General features: G+C 43.4%; 1 protein-coding gene across 1 annotated transcript; it reads left to right on the top strand.

Moving 5' to 3' along the window:
* The first annotated feature begins 2,504 nt into the window (after positions 1-2,504).
* LOC134626276 (immunoglobulin lambda-1 light chain-like) lies at positions 2,505-15,677 on the top strand. Its single transcript, XM_063471940.1, has 4 exons — positions 2,505-2,544; positions 2,630-2,948; positions 14,463-14,497; positions 15,215-15,677. Exons 1-4 carry the CDS (start codon positions 2,505-2,507, stop codon positions 15,535-15,537), a joined length of 717 nt encoding a protein of 238 aa, XP_063328010.1. The 3' UTR covers positions 15,538-15,677.
* Positions 15,678-17,046: the final 1,369 nt, after the last annotated feature.

Raw genomic sequence — 17,046 nt, 5'->3', positions numbered from 1 at the left:
AGTAGTAGGTACTGGACTGCACCACCACAGGGTTCAGCAATGCGTTCAAGGATTATATTTGATACCTAATGACAGTCAGGGTGCTGTTGGCAAGCCTGTAGAGGTCTGTGTGTCACTCCTTGGATATGCCTTCCAGACCATCACCTACTCAACACTAAAGCAGTCATGCTGAACAATGTTACAGGCAGCTTAACATTCTCCACGGCTTTTTCTTGCTACACTTTCAGACTTTTCTGTTTTTTATAACTTTTGTAGTTTTGACTTTTTTATGGCATTTATAGTTTCTAAATGTCCTTTGTGTATTTTCAGGCTGCAGTCTCTGTGCTCCTGTGCTGACGGTGTTTGCTCCATCCAGCACTGATTAACAACCCTCTCTGCTACTTAACTGCAGCTGGGGATGATCAGCTAATCAGGCTCTCCCTATATCAGGAGGTGACTTGGACTGGAGGAGAGAGCTATGCTGTGAACTAGAAAGCTGAAAAGCTGCACAAGCATTCTGATCAAAGAACTTGAAGTGTAAATAAAACATCAACAATCCTCCAACATTGTGTAGGTGTCAGGTCCTTTCTATAACATGGATTAATTATTCGTTTTCCTTTTTAGTGAACGGAATAATTTTTCAGTTTGTGTGAAAGTAGTCACTAACGTAACATTTAGTCAGGTAAATATACAAGAACCTCAGCATCATCCAAAAAATCTCAAAATGTTTTGAGATGATTTGTATTAACAATATCTAACAGTCTTGTCTCAACGGTGATAAATTTAAATTTAGCAAAATTTAAATCAAAGTTTAATTTTTGAATACAGCGCAAGTTCAAGTACCAAATATAACCAACTACAATGCTGTCTCATTTTGGATGTGGAGAGAGTAACTATTTCAAAATTTAACAAACAAACATTAAAAAAAAAATGAAGAGAGAGAGAAAAAAAGAAATTACCAACACCAGTGATAATAATAATATCAGTAATACAGGCAAGATAAAGGAACTTCCAATGCTCCTCCTCCTGTTAGTTGTATTAAATAGCTCTTCCACCATCATCTCTCCACTCAGTTCTTAGCCCACACTGTCAACATGCTGGTGACTCTCTGTGCTCTCATCACTTCTCCAACATGTAAAGAGTCTAAAATATACTTAAGAATAGAACTCATGTTACATTTAAATGTCAGTGTGTTTCTCTTGACTCCATGTCTTGTTGTTTGCAGGTGTGAGTGGTGTGACGGTGCTGACACAGAAACCTCCTGTTTTGTCAGTGAGGAAAGGAGAGACAGCCACCATGGACTGTAACCTGTAACCATAATCTGTTTATGCTGCTGCCTGGCATAAACAGATTCCAGGAGGAAGTCCTCAATTTGTGGTGGTCTTTTATCGCAGCTGGAGTTCTCCAACCTATGGCTCTGGGTTCTCTCCAAAATTCACATCCACTCATCAGTTTGATCATCAAGAATGTGGAGGAGGGAGACTCTGCAGTTTATTACTGTCAGACAAGGGACGGCTCTGCTAACAGTGGGGTATCACAGTGATTCACACTGTGACAAAAACCTCCTCACAGATACTTCTGCTTTTTGATGCTCTTTTACATCCTGATAAAAGACACCTCCAACATTATATTACATGTATCATTGAAGTAATCAAAAAAGCAAACAGGGGAATATGCACGTGTTATTCAGTCACATCTACTCAAATAATCATATACAGAAAAGGAGACAGGTACTCTATGTGGTTATCTATAAGTAATAAAGTCATCAGTTTGCACTAATATGAGTCACAGTAATAACCGTCCAACAGATGGCTCTGCTTTTTTCTTCTACTCACCAGTCAAAATCAGATTGTTTAACTCTCAAGATGTAGATGAGAGATGGTGGTATTTGTTTTTGTGAACCTGGGGAACTATATCAAAACACCTGTATCACACTGATATCATTTGTGAGAAATATCACAAAACTCATGTGGTTCAAGCTTGCAATAAAAAAGGGAGCCCACACAATTCTGTTAGTAAAATTATGTTCTATACTCTTTGTTCAGTTGTTTCAATATTCATTAATGATGTAACATTTTGTAAAATGTTCTCCTAACCCTAATTACTCCGGTTTCATATGACTTTACATAAAAGTTCATACATTTTAGGCGTGATGATTATGTAATTCTAACTTTAATCGTAACAGTTAGCAGGGTACTGCTCTGTTTTTCTCCAAACATAAAAACTGGTAATGGTTAAAGCATAAATAATAAATCTGAAGGACACAGCAGCCAGTTTATAATAATAAAATATAGCACCACAATTTTAAGGGAGAAGAGGGAGACATCACTATCACCAAAACCTGAATTACCCTTCACTAAAGATAAGTTACCAAAAAACATTACAAACTATGCAGGTTTAGCTCCTCCTCCTGTCAGTCTCTCTGAGTTTCAGTGTCATATTTAATGGTTCACACCTCCTCTCCTCATCCTACAGAAGCAGTGCTATTGCTTTCCAAGTTACAAGTCTCAACACACAGTGACAACATGCTGGTGACTCTCTGTGCTCTCATCACTGCTCTAACATGTAAACACTTTGACTTATATTCCACACACACATATACTAACGTCAGTGTGTTTCTCTTGACTCCATGTCTTCTTCTTGTTTGCAGGTGTGAGTGGTGTGACGGTGCTGACACAGAAACCTCCTGTTTTATCAGTGAGGAAAGGAGAGACAGCCACCATGGACTGTAACAAGGGGACTGCTACTGGCAGTGCTGCTGTGTGGTATAAACAGATTCCAGGAGGAGTTCCTCAGTTTGTGCTGCATTTTTTTCTTAGCTCTAGTTCTCCATACTATGGCTCTGGGTTCTCTGCTCCAAAATTCACATCCACTCATCAGTCAACATCAGAGAATCGTTTGATCATCAAAAATGTGGAGGAGGGAAACTCTGCAGTCTATTACTGTAAGACGTGGGACGGCAACGCTGCTGTATCACAGTGATTTACACTGTGACAAAAACCTGTCCACTGTTACTTCTGCTTTTTGATGCTCTTTTTTCACATGCTGACAAAAGACCCATTCAACAAACTCAGTGTAAACCCACCACCTTCAAATAATGTTTATTGTTATTTTAAATTTTTGTTTTTTAATATTCATCAATGAAACCCACCAACTTCATACCATGTGTTAATAAGCACTGAATTACTATAAATTAGTATAAATTATTGAGGATTATGACAACCACCAACAACACAAATTGTCATATATATGAACACAATTGTCACGGTTCTGGGTCCGTTGGACCCAGTATTTTGAGTTTATTATGTTTTGGTTTACTTTTGCATTATGGATTGTTCTTTATGTTTCTCTGGCACTTTGTGTTTCAGTTATCTTGGTGTTTTGGATTGTTTTCTCATTTTGTGGTGATGGTGATTATTGTTATTTGAGTTCCATGTTTCTGTTTATTGATATTTAGGATTTGTGTTCTCATGTTTTGGTGTGGGTTTAGTTCTATGTGTCATTTTCTGTCTGTTTCTCAGTGTCAGGTCTGCGTCTCGGTGTAGTGTTCTTGTTTCCTGTTTTATTGTGAAGGTCTGCGTCTCATGTGAGTGTGTTCAGTTTTACCTCTGTCTCGTCTTGTTTATTACTCCCAGCTGTGTCCACCACCTGTGTGTAATCTCCTTGTGTTTCTCTGTGTGTATTTAAGTCACGTCTTTAGTCATTGTTGTTGCTGGTCCGTCTGTGTATCCACCATGTCTCATCCGTGTGTTCGCCCTGCTGTCATCCGTCGTCATCTGTTTCCGCCCGCTCTCATTCATGTCCAGGTTCGTGTTCTGTAGTTAGTTTGTTCCCAGTGTAGTTTAGTCTTTGCTCCGTTCGCCGTTTGTCCATTTCATTGTTGTGTTTAATAAACCACCCTCACACCTGTACAAGTGCCTGCGTTTGGATCCTCCTTTATTTTCCACACGGCTCATCTCACTCGCCGTGACAGTACGGACCAGCCAGATATGGATCCAGCGGCATTCAGTCCACCGAGGGAGCTTCAGGAGGCCGTTATCAACTCTGCTTCTATATTAATTTACCAGTTGTTAGAGCATGAGGGAGAAGCCTCTCTTTACACTGTGGAAGCCGACCTACAACACCTTATTTCCAGTTACACCTGGTTATTGGACTCATTGCACCCGCTCGTACAGAATTTTGTTCTTTACGAGCTTCACCTTCACCCTCCCGCCGCTGCCGCTCGCCCACTCGCTTCAATGGAGGACGTGCCGTCCGACCGGCCGGACGAGGAATTACCCGGTCCGTCGGAGCAGTCTCCAAGAAGGAAGCGACGTTCGCGCCTCCGGCGCGGCACCCCACAGCCGGATGTAAGGACATGTAAGCAGTCGGCTGTGGTGAGTGAAAGGGACACTTTTTCTGCTGCGTCAGATTCAGTGACTGTGTTTTCTGGAGCTATTTTTTGTGTGCCTTCTGACGCTAACAATGATTTTTCTGTCTCACCCATGGCCATTGCGCCACAGACCGCCTTTTCTGAGCCTACGTTTTGTGTTAATGACTGTGTTCACACTGTTGTTTCTAAGCCTGGGGTTACTGAGTTTAAGACTGAGTGTAGAGAAGGAAAATGTTTTGGACTCTTTTTCATCTGCACTGGTCTATTCAGGGGAAGCTGTAAACCTCACTGGAACAGTGCTTCCTGACCATGTTTTCCCATCCACACTTTCACCACAGTCTAATGTGGGGTCTGTAACACAGTTAGCAGTTCAGTCAGCAGCCGCGCTGCCAGCAGTTCAGTCAGCAGCCGCGCTGCCAGCAGTTCAGTCAGCAGCCGCGCTGCCAGCAGTTCAGTCAGCAGCCGCGCTGCCAGCAGTTCAGTCAGCAGCCGCGCTGCCAGCAGTTCAGTCAGCAGCCGCGCTGCCAGCAGTTCAGTCTGCCACTCCACCACCTGTTACAACTTCGCTACTTGTAGCTCAGTTACCACCAGTTCAGCAGCCTACCCACCCGTTCATTCAGTCACCATCCTCACCGTCTCATTCTAAGCAGGGAACACACTTCACCACAACATCTGCTGGTTCTCTTAAGCTGGCCACCTCAGAGACCGTTACTCCCTCTAGGGCCTCCCCAGAGGCTGGGTGTCGTTCACCAGCTGACTCTGGACCCCTAGAGGTCAAGACGCCAGCTCCAGCAGTTTCACCGGGGAACTCACCAGAGCAGTCTCAGCTCTCAGCACCCCCTGAGAGCTCAAGTGAGTTCACCCGTCCGCCTCCGTCCTCTGCTGAGTGTGTTGGGGAACACTTTCAGCCCTCTGAGGACTGCATCCCACTGTTGCTGCCTGAGTCTAGCCACTGTGCTGCTCAGTTCCAACCAGTGTCCACACCGGCAGAGGTCTGCGTACCTGCTGCCTCAGTGTCTGTTTCCACTGGAGGGCCCGAGGAGCCCAGCCAGCTTCAAGTGTCGTCAGCTGGGGGTTCGGAGGAGCCCAGCCAGCTTCAAGTGTCGTCAGCTGGGGGTTCGGAGGAGCCCAGCCAGCTTCAAGTGTCGTCAGCTGGGGGTTCGGAGGAGCCCAGCCAGCTTCAAGTGTCGTCAGCTGGAGGGCCGGAGTCGCCCGTCCAGCCTTATGCCACGTCTGCTGGTGGGTCCGAGGAGCCCAGCCAGCACCACACCTCGTTAGCTGAGGGTCCTGGAGGACCCAGACAGCACATCCTCCCGCCTGCGGCATCCGCGTCTCCGCCTGCGGCATCCGCGTCTCCGCCTGCGGCATCCGCGTCTCCGCCTGCGGCATCCGCGTCCCCGCCTGCGGCAGCCGCGTCCACGCCTGCGGCAGCCGCATCCACGCCTGCGGCAGCCGCAGCTTCGTCCACGCCTGCGGCAGCCGCAGCTTCGGTCTGCGTCTCATGTGAGTGTGTTCAGTTTTACCTCTGTCTCGTCTTGTTTATTACTCCCAGCTGTGTCCACCACCTGTGTGTAATCTCCTTGTGTTTCTCTGTGTGTATTTAAGTCACGTCTTTAGTCATTGTTGTTGCTGGTCCGTCTGTGTATCCACCATGTCTCATCCGTGTGTTCGCCCTGCTGTCATCCGTCGTCATCTGTTTCCGCCCGCTCTCATTCATGTCCAGGTTCGTGTTCTGTAGTTAGTTTGTTCCCAGTGTAGTTTAGTCTTTGCTCCGTTCGCCGTTTGTCCATTTCATTGTTGTGTTTAATAAACCACCCTCACACCTGTACAAGTGCCTGCGTTTGGATCCTCCTTTATTTTCCACACGGCTCATCTCACTCGCCGTGACAGTACGGACCAGCCAGATATGGATCCAGCGGCATTCAGTCCACCGAGGGAGCTTCAGGAGGCCGTTATTAACTCTGCTTCTATATTAATTTACCAGTTGTTAGAGCATGAGGGAGAAGCCTCTCTTTACACTGTGGAAGCCGACCTACAACACCTTATTTCCAGTTACCCCTGGTTATTGGACTCATTGCACCCGCTCGTACAGAATTTTGTTCTTTACGAGCTTCACCTTCACCCTCCCGCCGCTGCCGCTCGCCCACTCGCTTCAATGGAGGACGTGCCGTCCGACCGGCCGGACGAGGAATTACCCGGTCCGTCGGAGCAGTCTCCAAGAAGGAAGCGACGTTCGCGCCTCCGGCGCGGCACCCCACAGCCGGATGTAAGGACATGTAAGCAGTCGGCTGTGGTGAGTGAAAGGGACACTTTTTCTGCTGCGTCAGATTCAGTGACTGTGTTTTCTGGAGCTATTTTTTGTGTGCCTTCTGACGCTAACAATGATTTTTCTGTCTCACCCATGGCCATTGCGCCACAGACCGCCTTTTCTGAGCCTACGTTTTGTGTTAATGACTGTGTTCACACTGTTGTTTCTAAGCCTGGGGTTACTGAGTTTAAGACTGAGTGTAGAGAAGGAAAATGTTTTGGACTCTTTTTCATCTGCACTGGTCTATTCAGGGGAAGCTGTAAACCTCACTGGAACAGTGCTTCCTGACCATGTTTTCCCATCCACACTTTCACCACAGTCTAATGTGGGGTCTGTAACACAGTTAGCAGTTCAGTCAGTAGCCGCGCTGCCAGCAGTTCAGTCAGCAGCCGCGCTGCCAGCAGTTCAGTCAGCAGCCGCGCTGCCAGCAGTTCAGTCAGCAGCCGCGCTGCCAGCAGTTCAGTCTGCCACTCCACCACCTGTTACAACTTCGCTACTTGTAGCTCAGTTACCACCAGTTCAGCAGCCTACCCACCCGTTCATTCAGTCACCATCCTCACCGTCTCATTCTAAGCAGGGAACACACTTCACCACAACATCTGCTGGTTCTCTTAAGCTGGCCACCTCAGAGACCGTTACTCCCTCTAGGGCCTCCCCAGAGGCTGGGTGTCGTTCACCAGCTGACTCTGGACCCCTAGAGGTCAAGACGCCAGCTCCAGCAGTTTCACCGGGGAACTCACCAGAGCAGTCTCAGCTCTCAGCACCCCCTGAGAGCTCAAGTGAGTTCACCCGTCCGCCTCCGTCCTCTGCTGAGTGTGTTGGGGAACACTTTCAGCCCTCTGAGGACTGCATCCCACTGTTGCTGCCTGAGTCTAGCCACTGTGCTGCTCAGTTCCAACCAGTGTCCACACCGGCAGAGGTCTGCGTACCTGCTGCCTCAGTGTCTGTTTCCACTGGAGGGCCCGAGGAGCCCAGCCAGCTTCAAGTGTCGTCAGCTGGGGGTTCGGAGGAGCCCAGCCAGCTTCAAGTGTCGTCAGCTGGGGGTTCGGAGGAGCCCAGCCAGCTTCAAGTGTCGTCAGCTGGGGGTTCGGAGGAGCCCAGCCAGCTTCAAGTGTCGTCAGCTGGGGGTTCGGAGGAGCCCAGCCAGCTTCAAGTGTCGTCAGCTGGGGGTTCGGAGGAGCCCAGCCAGCTTCAAGTGTCGTCAGCTGGGGGTTCGGAGGAGCCCAGCCAGCCTCAAGTGTCGTCAGCTGGGGGTTCGGAGGAGCCCAGCCAGCCTCAAGTGTCGTCAGCTGGGGGTTCGGAGGAGCCCAGCCAGCCTCAAGTGTCGTCAGCTGGGGGTTCGGAGGAGCCCAGCCAGCCTCAAGTGTCGTTAGCTGGGGGTTCAGGAGAAGCCAGCCTTTAGTGTCGTCAGCTGGAGGGCCGGAGTCGCCCGTCCAGCCTTATGCCACGTCTGCTGGTGGGTCCGAGGAGCCCAGCCAGCACCACACCTCGTTAGCTGAGGGTCCTGGAGGACCCAGACAGCACATCCTCCCGCCTGCGGCATCCGCGTCCCCGCCTGCGGCATCCGCGTCCCCGCCTGCGGCATCCGCGTCCCCGCCTGCGGCAGCCGCGTCCACGCCTGCGGCAGCCGCGTCCACGCCTGCGGCAGCCGCAGCTTCGGTCTGCGTCTCATGTGAGTGTGTTCAGTTTTACCTCTGTCTCGTCTTGTTAATTACTCCCAGCTGTGTCCACCACCTGTGTGTAATCTCCTTGTGTTTCTCTGTGTGTATTTAAGTCACGTCTTTAGTCATTGTTGTTGCTGGTCCGTCTGTGTATCCACCATGTCTCATCCGTGTGTTCGCCCTGCTGTCATCCGTCGTCATCTGTTTCCGCCCGCTCTCATTCATGTCCAGGTTCGTGTTCTGTAGTTAGTTTGTTCCCAGTGTAGTTTAGTCTTTGCTCCGTTCGCCGTTTGTCCATTTCATTGTTGTGTTTAATAAACCACCCTCACACCTGTACAAGTGCCTGCGTTTGGATCCTCCTTTATTTTCCACACGGCTCATCTCACTCGCCGTGACAACAATTATGTGTGGATTTGTAATTAATACCATTTTGACAAACGATTGTCTAAAACTCTGATAACTGTCACATTCTATCTGCAGTAAATGACATTAATCAGCCTAAATGGATTTTGTTGAAGTTGCACAATGAGGTTAAAAAATATTCCATATGAAGTGAAAATGCAGCTAAATTGCATTTTATCTGTTGCTTCTCACTACAATTCTTTTCACATCTCAGCTGAATATTAAAGAATGTTTACACCTCACACTGAAAACATGCTGGGGACTGTCTGCTCTCTCATCACTTCTCTAAAGTGTAAAATGTTCTTCTCATCTGTTTCATAGCCCATCTTTTTGGAGAAAGACATTTCATGCATGTTTTACTGTGTTTGTTGGCAGATGCTAATGGAGCGATAGTGATACTGGATAGTGTTTATCCAGATACCTGCTGTTCACAAGGTTTCTCCAGGTCAAGAAGTTGTTCTCATCTGCAACATGGTTTAATTATGTTAGATGGTCTAAACATGTTCATGTAGGGCTTCCTTAGTTTGTCAAGTATTTGTCATTCTGGCAGCTCACTTGGCTTTGGAACAGGTTCTCTGTCCCCTGAGGTGGGAAGAACAAAGTACAAATATTTTGTCCCTGTACTTAAGTAGTATTTTTTACTTTTACTAGCCACACTTTAAGGCAAATATCTGTACTTTGTACTCTTTACATTTTCAAAACGCACTTGTTACTTTTGGTTCATTTATAGTGTTTATGCTTGGGAATAAAAGTGGGCTGGAAGAAGTGCAGGTGTCTGTAAGTTTTCTGTGTTTGTTGGCACATGGTAATACAGCCGTAGATACCTGCTGCTCACAAGGTTTCTCCAGGACAAGAAGGTGATCTCAACTGCAACAGAGAGAAATGGTTGAATTATGTTAGATGGTCTAAAAAAGTTCCTGGAGGGGTTCCTCAGTTTTGTCATTCTTACAGCTCACTATTGCCAGAGGTGGGAAGTAACCAAGTACAAATACTTTGTTACTGTACTTAAGTTGAATTTATTTTTCAAGTTTTTACTTTCTCTCCTTACATTTTAACACAAATATCTGTACTTCTGACTCCTTACATTTTCAAAACTGACTTGTTACTTTTGGTTCATTTGCAGTGTTTATGCTCAGGAGTAAAAGTGGTCTGGAGGAAGTGCAGGTGACGGTGAGTTATGTTTGCGTTACTTCAGAATCTAGCTAGCTCTACAGAAGAGGAGCAGGCATGAAGGAAGTGATGTTTTTTAAGTGTCAGGTAATTTCAAATTCAACTTTTCTATCACCTCAACAAACATCAGCAAACACACAAACTCTGTGTGCAGTTTGTCACACAGTGTGTTGCTCGCTAAAGGTCCAACTGCTGTATTTCACAGGGTGACAAAAAAAGAGAAAAGATAACTTCACTCTGAGATGGAGAAAGATATAATAAGACAGACAGAAAAGGAAGAAGCGAGGTTAGATTTAAAGGTAAGGACTGCTCAGTGTTGCTTTAAAAAAGTGCAGATTTAAAGCTTACGTGTGACGTTATAATTTTAATCATATATTAGGTTTGTATATGATATGTTTCAATGAATGTAGTAATAATAATGATATTTTATTAAACATCCTGCAAAGCAAACTAAGCAATATTAACTTTGTGTTATTGAAATATTGCATGAAAATACTGGGTAGTTTTGTTCGAGATAAACAGGTTGTCTTGCTTTAAAGTGGTAAATTCACAGTAAAGCATTGTGTTGGACTGCTGCACAGTACCTCTGGTGCTCTGTGTCAGAGGCAGGTTACACCAAGTGTAGCTAAGATGAATTTGAATTTAAGATTTTGATGCTTAGAATAACTCATTGAATTACAACTTTATATTAACTGTATACTCTCTACTATAAAGATAGTATAAACAGTGTAGTTTCAGTGAAGGGATGGGCATTATAGCTTGTGAAATTGATGAGATCTTGTTGAATTCAGTTGTGTAAATCTACAAAGAGCAGCAGGTCAGCTGATAACAGTCTGTATACTAAGAAAATCTACTGAAGCTCATATTAGAAATTGTGAGTTGTGATTCTTTTGTAACTTGGGCATCTTTACTTCTACTTAAGTAAAGAAGGTCTGTACTTTTGCCACCTCTGTCTATCCTGTTGAGACTATCTCTTTACTTTGTTTTATATTCCATATCTACGGGGAATAGGCCATTCCCTCTACGAAGTACAATAAAAAACAAAAACAAAAAACGTCATGATGCATAAAACCAGTGAGGTCTCTCAAGACCTTTGCAACCTCGTTGTTGCAGAACAGGGGTAGGCAACTCCAGGCCTCGAGTGCCGGTGTCCTGGAGGTTTTAGATGTGTCCATGGTCCATGATCCATCACAGCTGATTTAAAGGGCTAAATGACTCCTCAGCATTTCTTGAAGTTCTCCAGAGGCCTGGTAATGAACTAATCATTTGATTCAGGTGTGTTAACCCAGGGTGGGATCTAAAACCTGCAGGACACCGGCACTCGAGGCCTGGAGTTGCCTACCCCTGTTGCAGAACATAATGACGGAAATGGTTACAGAAAATTTTTAAACTACTAAAGGTTCCAGTGAGCACCGATTGGGCCATAATCCAGAAGTTGAAAGAACATAATTTAACCATAAACTGGCCAAAACACGGTGCTCCCTGGAAGATTTTAGAGAGAAGAGTGAAAAAAAATTATCAGACGACTTGTCCAAGAGCCAAGGACCTCTTGTGGAGAGCTGCATAAAAGCCTGGAATCAGCGGGTACAAATGTTTAAAAGAAAACAAATAATGCATTCATGCCAGTGACTGCCATGGCCTGTTTGCACGCTCACCATGTAAGACTCCATTGTTAAAGAAAATGCATGATGAAGTGTGTTTAAAGTTTAGACAAGCCTGTGAAATACTGGGGGAATATAGTCTGGTCAGATGAAACCAAAATTGCCCTTTTGATGACATATTACACGCAATGTTAAGAAAAATAATAAAATAGGATAAGATAAAAAGAATAACATACTATATGCCAGACCTTCCCAAAGTGTGGGGCCCATGGCAGGGGGGGGGGGGCGCGGTATGAAAAGGAAAAAAACAAAATGCTTGGACACTGCTAGCACAGGGCACCCACAGAAACACAAAGCAGGAGATGAAGCATAGCTGAATATGTTTCCAAACCGACTTCATTCTAAGCCAAAGACTAGAAAATATGGTGAAGCACATCTTCCCTTTGGTTTCACCTGCACAAGTGCCGAGGTAGGTCTCCCCTGCAGAATTGGTTTTCCCTTGTTGGGAGCATGCCCTGGGCTCTTCAAATCACGGACAAACAGTATCCCACATTCTTGATTTTTAGTTCACTGTGAACTGTTCACAAACACTTGTTGTAATGACTAACTACTCCTGACATTTTGGAGATGTTAGCTCTTTATACAGTACAGTTACAGCGGCATAAAAATAATATCAGACTCATCCTGCCACGATTTGTTCCCCCGGTTCAAATCACGGACAAACAGTATCCCACAGTTGTTTATGTTTTTAAACCCATTTTGCACAGAGAGGCATTTTTTGAAAAATGTATTGATAGCAATGTTGAATATTATTACACAGAAAAAAAAAAACAACTACACGTAAAATAATTACACCGTGAAGCCTCTGCCTTTGTAAATGGAGGGACAGTAACTGCGTGTAAAACCTGAGGATAGTCAGATTAACAGTAACAGAATTTCGTCTCTATCTGCCATTCTGCAATTCATCTCATGTAAACAATAACATGGTGCACAGCGTGACGTGAAAAAAGGCACATACCTTTGACGTTGCCTGACGAACTCTGTGTTCCTCGTCGAGGAATCTCCGTTTTCGGTGATTCGAAACGCCGTTTATGTGTGGACGAAACAGCTGCGTTTTCAAAAATACCCGTATTGGTGCGGACGTAGCATAAAAGAGTTTGTTATTACTACCTGTCATTTATTGCAGATTACCTGTATTTGCTTAATTGTTTACTAAATGTGTGAGGTGTGAAATAAACCGCAATGGAGCAAAATATGGGTGTGTGTGTGGTTGGAGGATGTGTTAGTGCGTGTGCGTGCATGCACGCGTGGGGGGGTGGGGTGGGGTGTGGGGGCATGAACATTTTTCATGTAAAACAAAGGGGGGTCCAGCAAAAAAAGTTTGGGAACCACTGCTATATGCAATAGAATAAAATACTATATACAACAGAATAAAATAATATATTGTCAGAAAAAAAAAATTACACTTAGTGTTATTGCACATGTGTGGATTTGTGTGTTTGGTCAGCTGTGAAGTCTTTGGTGTAGTGTCTGACAGCAGTAGGAAGGAGATTCCGCCACCGAATGGTGCCACTGAAGGACTTGTTCAGTGCTGTCAGAGTCTCCTGGATGGGGTGGGAGATGTTGTCCAACAGGGATGACAGCTTAGCCACCATTCTCCTGTCACTCACCACCTCCACTGGGTCCAGAGGGCATCCTAGAACAGAGCTGTCCATCTGGATCAGCCTGTTCAGTCTCTTCCTGTCCCCAGCAGAGATGCTGCTGCCCCAGCAGACCACACCGTAAAGGATGGCTGAGGCCACCACAAAGTCATAGAAAGTCTTCAGGAGTGGGCCCTTCACTCCAAAAGACCTGAGCCTCTGCAGCAGGTACAGCCTGCTCTGCCCTTTTCTGTAGAGAGCATCTGAATTTTGAGTCCAGTCCAGTTTATTGTTCAGATGAACACCAAGATACCTGTAGCTATCCACAGCCTCAATGTCCATACCTTGTGGAGGATATTTGTTCACTGTAACCTTCTTACCCCTGCTCAACAGTTTCACATGCTGTGGATCCTCTTCAAGTTCATCATTGCTCCAACATGTGAGATGTTCTACTCGTCTGTTTTACAGTTTGTATATTTTGAAGTAAAGCTTTGACCTTTGACTTGTTTTGTTTTTTCTATGTCATTGTAGGCAGATGTTGATGCAGTGATAGCGTTGACCCAGACACCTGCAATCCACACAGTTTCTTCAGGTCAACAAGCTGTTGTCAACTGCAACGTAGAGAGAGATGATACGAATTCTGTTAGCTGGTTAAACAAGTTCCTGGAGGGTTTCCTCTGTATGTTGTATGTATTCTGACAGCTCAGCCAGCTTTGAAACAAGATTCCCCTCAGACAGATTCGACTCTAAATCCTCATGAAATATAACTTACCACTTAACTATCAAGCGCGCAGAAACAGAAGACACTGTTGTTCACACTGTGGCAAAAACCTCTTGAGCATTACATATGCTGTCTTGACTATTTCACTTGAAGATTGTACATTACACTGAGTTTTCTCAATTGGACTAACTTCATATAATATGTTATTAAACATTGGATTGCTCATTTTTTTTGATTCTTTGTTAACCTTTAACCTGCTCAAATACAACATTTAAAAAGCTCCTCAGTTCTGAGATTTTGTCATTTTTACAGCTCACCTGCATTTTGAGCAGGATTCTTCAAAATCTTATTGAGAGACAGTGAAGCTCTGTTTAATTCAGATCAGTAATGAGGACTTCATTAAGTCTTACACAAAACAAGTGACACGAAGGAATAAACATGACTACACAGAGAGAGAGAGAGACAGTTATAAAATACAAACAGATTAATGAAGGGAATGAGATGTTGACAGTGAAAGTTGGTCTCTACAGGATGTTTCAGTTCCTCTCCCCTCATCAGTGACAGTCAGGAGGTTTTTGTACAGCCATGTATACAAACTGAATCACTGTGGTATTCGGACAAGGCACCAAGCTGATTGTGACAAGTAAGTACTTTTTAACTGACCATAAAACAAGAGATTTTGCAAAAATCTGTTGATGACTACTTAATTCAATATGTTTCTTGTTCAGCATCATTTTTTATGATTTTGTACAAATTAAAATAGTTTCATGTTGTCGTATGTACAGAAAACATGGTTAGTTATATTTAAAAAATGTGAAAACGTGTCAAACTAAATTTGTATATTTTTATATAAATGTTGTTCACTGAAAATGATGTGAAATGTTGTTGTTCGCTCTTATCATTCTCATGCTCTAATTGACTTTTAGGTTGGCATTTAAGGCCTGTTTTCTCTTTCTTCAATAGCAGTTAACAGTGTTACTAATGTTCAAAATTATTTTGAAGTGATAATAACCTGGCTTAACAGTTTTCTTTGAAATGAAAGAAAATAATTCACATTAGCTGACATGTTATACAGAAACCTGTAGAATTAAATCCAAGATGTTTTATATGAAAAGTTAAACAGTAACTAGTCATATTTTATTTTGGAGAAATTTAAAAAGAAATTCAAATGATATGTTGGGTTATTATTTTTCTATACTTTTGCAATCACATTAGTTTTGTTTTCTTCTAATTCCAAAACAAATGTTATGTTTATTCCATATTGACTCTTCTTGATTTCTTCTGGTTTTGTGACTTCATTTCCTTCTTTCCTTTCATTTATCTTTTTTTTGTTTTCTGAATGTCCTTCATGTATTTTCAGGCTCCAGCCTCCCTCCTCCTGTCCTGACAGTCTTCCCTCCGTCCAGTGCTGAGCTCCAGTCCAACACAGCTTCTCTGGTCTGTCTGTCCAGTCAGTCTGTGCCTTTTGCAGATGTGAGCTGGTTGGCTGGTGGGAGTCCAGTGAGCAGTGGGATCTCTACCAGCACTGCTGTTCAGAGACCAGACAAGACTTACCAAATCAGCAGCTCTCTGACCATCCAGACATCAGACTGGAACATGGATAAGGTTTATACATGTAAAGTGTCTTTGGGCTCGCAGACTTCAGAGAAAACCATCAAGAAGTCAGAATGTCCCACTGAATAGTCGAGGACCAGAATGTGCATTTAAAATCTGCTTCTTTACTGCTTGTGCTGTTTGCTCATTACAGTCTTTACATGTTAGAAATCAGAATAAAGCAAAATGTTTAAGTCATGATTTCATTTGCTGGTTTTTAACAAGTACTTTCAGGAATTCATGTTTTGCAATAAATTAATAAAAGCATTGGTTAAAAAAAATGTGTTTTCTTGTCAGTAAATAAGAAATTGTGTCACTGTTTTGTGGTAACAAATTTAAAATGATTAAAATGAACTCTTAAATTTTAGAGAGAGGCACACAAAGGAAAAAAAAAAACACTCAGAAGAACACCATTTTTTAAATGTCTTCTTCCCATAGTTAAAACATAAATATATTCTGATAAACAGACTGTGTAATATTTGAACACTAGAGAGCATCATTTAACAACACTTCCTGAATAGGAGAGAGGGCAACTGTCACTGGTTTAAATGTTGGTTGTAAACTTACAAATGAATCGTCACACTCAGTTAGTGAAGCATCACCTCTCTGCTCTTCTGTTTCTTTCTGCCCAGGATGCACCTGCAGGTCTTAGTAACTCATTTATAACCTCATGTAAATGAGTATCAGCTCTCTGTATAATAAAATGGAACTGCTGTTTTCAATGGCAATGTTTCAGATCATATCATTTGATCATTCAGAGACAGTTAGCTGAATACTGTTAGACCATGACACATGAAGGCAATCCATTTCTTCCACTTTTATGAAAAGGCGTCTCCTTCAAATATTTGCAAGAAAGTTAAAATCTCATAAAGACTTCCTTTTATATACCAGTTTTGCTATTTTTTGCAACCAACAATGAGCGATACTTTAATTACTCCAAGATACAGCACAATGGCATCTACAGGGATTTCACAGTCTAGCTTTTTTCTTAGTGTTAGACATGTAATGTCCCAGTATATTTGAATTTTATTGCCTACCCAAAGACTTTGAGTGGGTGGCATTCATGTGACCACACTGTTTCCTGCTGTTGTCACCCACAATCCTTGCTTTTAAGGTCAAAGAAACACACAAATTCAATTTTTTCCAAGTAAATTCTGTTCAATTCTTTGAGCTTCTGTGTAACCCGCAAAGATTATCAATCCTCCTTTGCTATTTAGTTCTTTGTCCCATTTTGTTTTAATGTAGGTATTATTCCCTTTGTGCTTCTGGAGGCCTTGATATAATTTTCCCATTATTCTGATTATACGCTTCAATATAATATATATATATATATATATATATATATATATATATATATATATATATATATATTTTTTTTTTTTTTTTATTTATTTATTTATTTATTTTGTTGCTAATATAGACAAATGAAGACAAAAGGAAAAAAAGGAGAGGAGGAGGCACAGCTCCTCCTCCTGATACTTGTATTAAATGGCTCCTCCAGCACCTTTTCTCCAAATCAGTTTGTACTTCACACTGACATGATGCTTTTGACTCTCTGTGCTCTCATCACTGCTCTAACATGTAAACACTTTGAATTAT

The sequence above is a fragment of the Pelmatolapia mariae genome, linkage group LG4, assembly GCF_036321145.2.
Source record: "Pelmatolapia mariae isolate MD_Pm_ZW linkage group LG4, Pm_UMD_F_2, whole genome shotgun sequence".
Classification (NCBI taxonomy): Eukaryota; Metazoa; Chordata; class Actinopteri; order Cichliformes; family Cichlidae; genus Pelmatolapia; species Pelmatolapia mariae.
This window is presented reverse-complemented; position numbering and strand designations above follow the sequence as displayed.

What these genes read in the sequence shown, in the direction of transcription:
- LOC134626276 (XM_063471940.1), top strand. Translation starts at nt 2,505, where the DNA reads ATGCTGGTGACTCTCTGTGCTCTCATCACTGCTCTAACAT. An exon ending in ACGTGGGACGGCAACGCTGC is followed by an intron (nt 2,949 to 14,462) that starts TGTATCACAGTG and finishes CTGAATCACTGT; the next exon opens with GGTATTCGGACAAGGCACCA. An exon ending in CACCAAGCTGATTGTGACAA is followed by an intron (nt 14,498 to 15,214) that starts GTAAGTACTTTT and finishes ATGTATTTTCAG; the next exon opens with GCTCCAGCCTCCCTCCTCCT.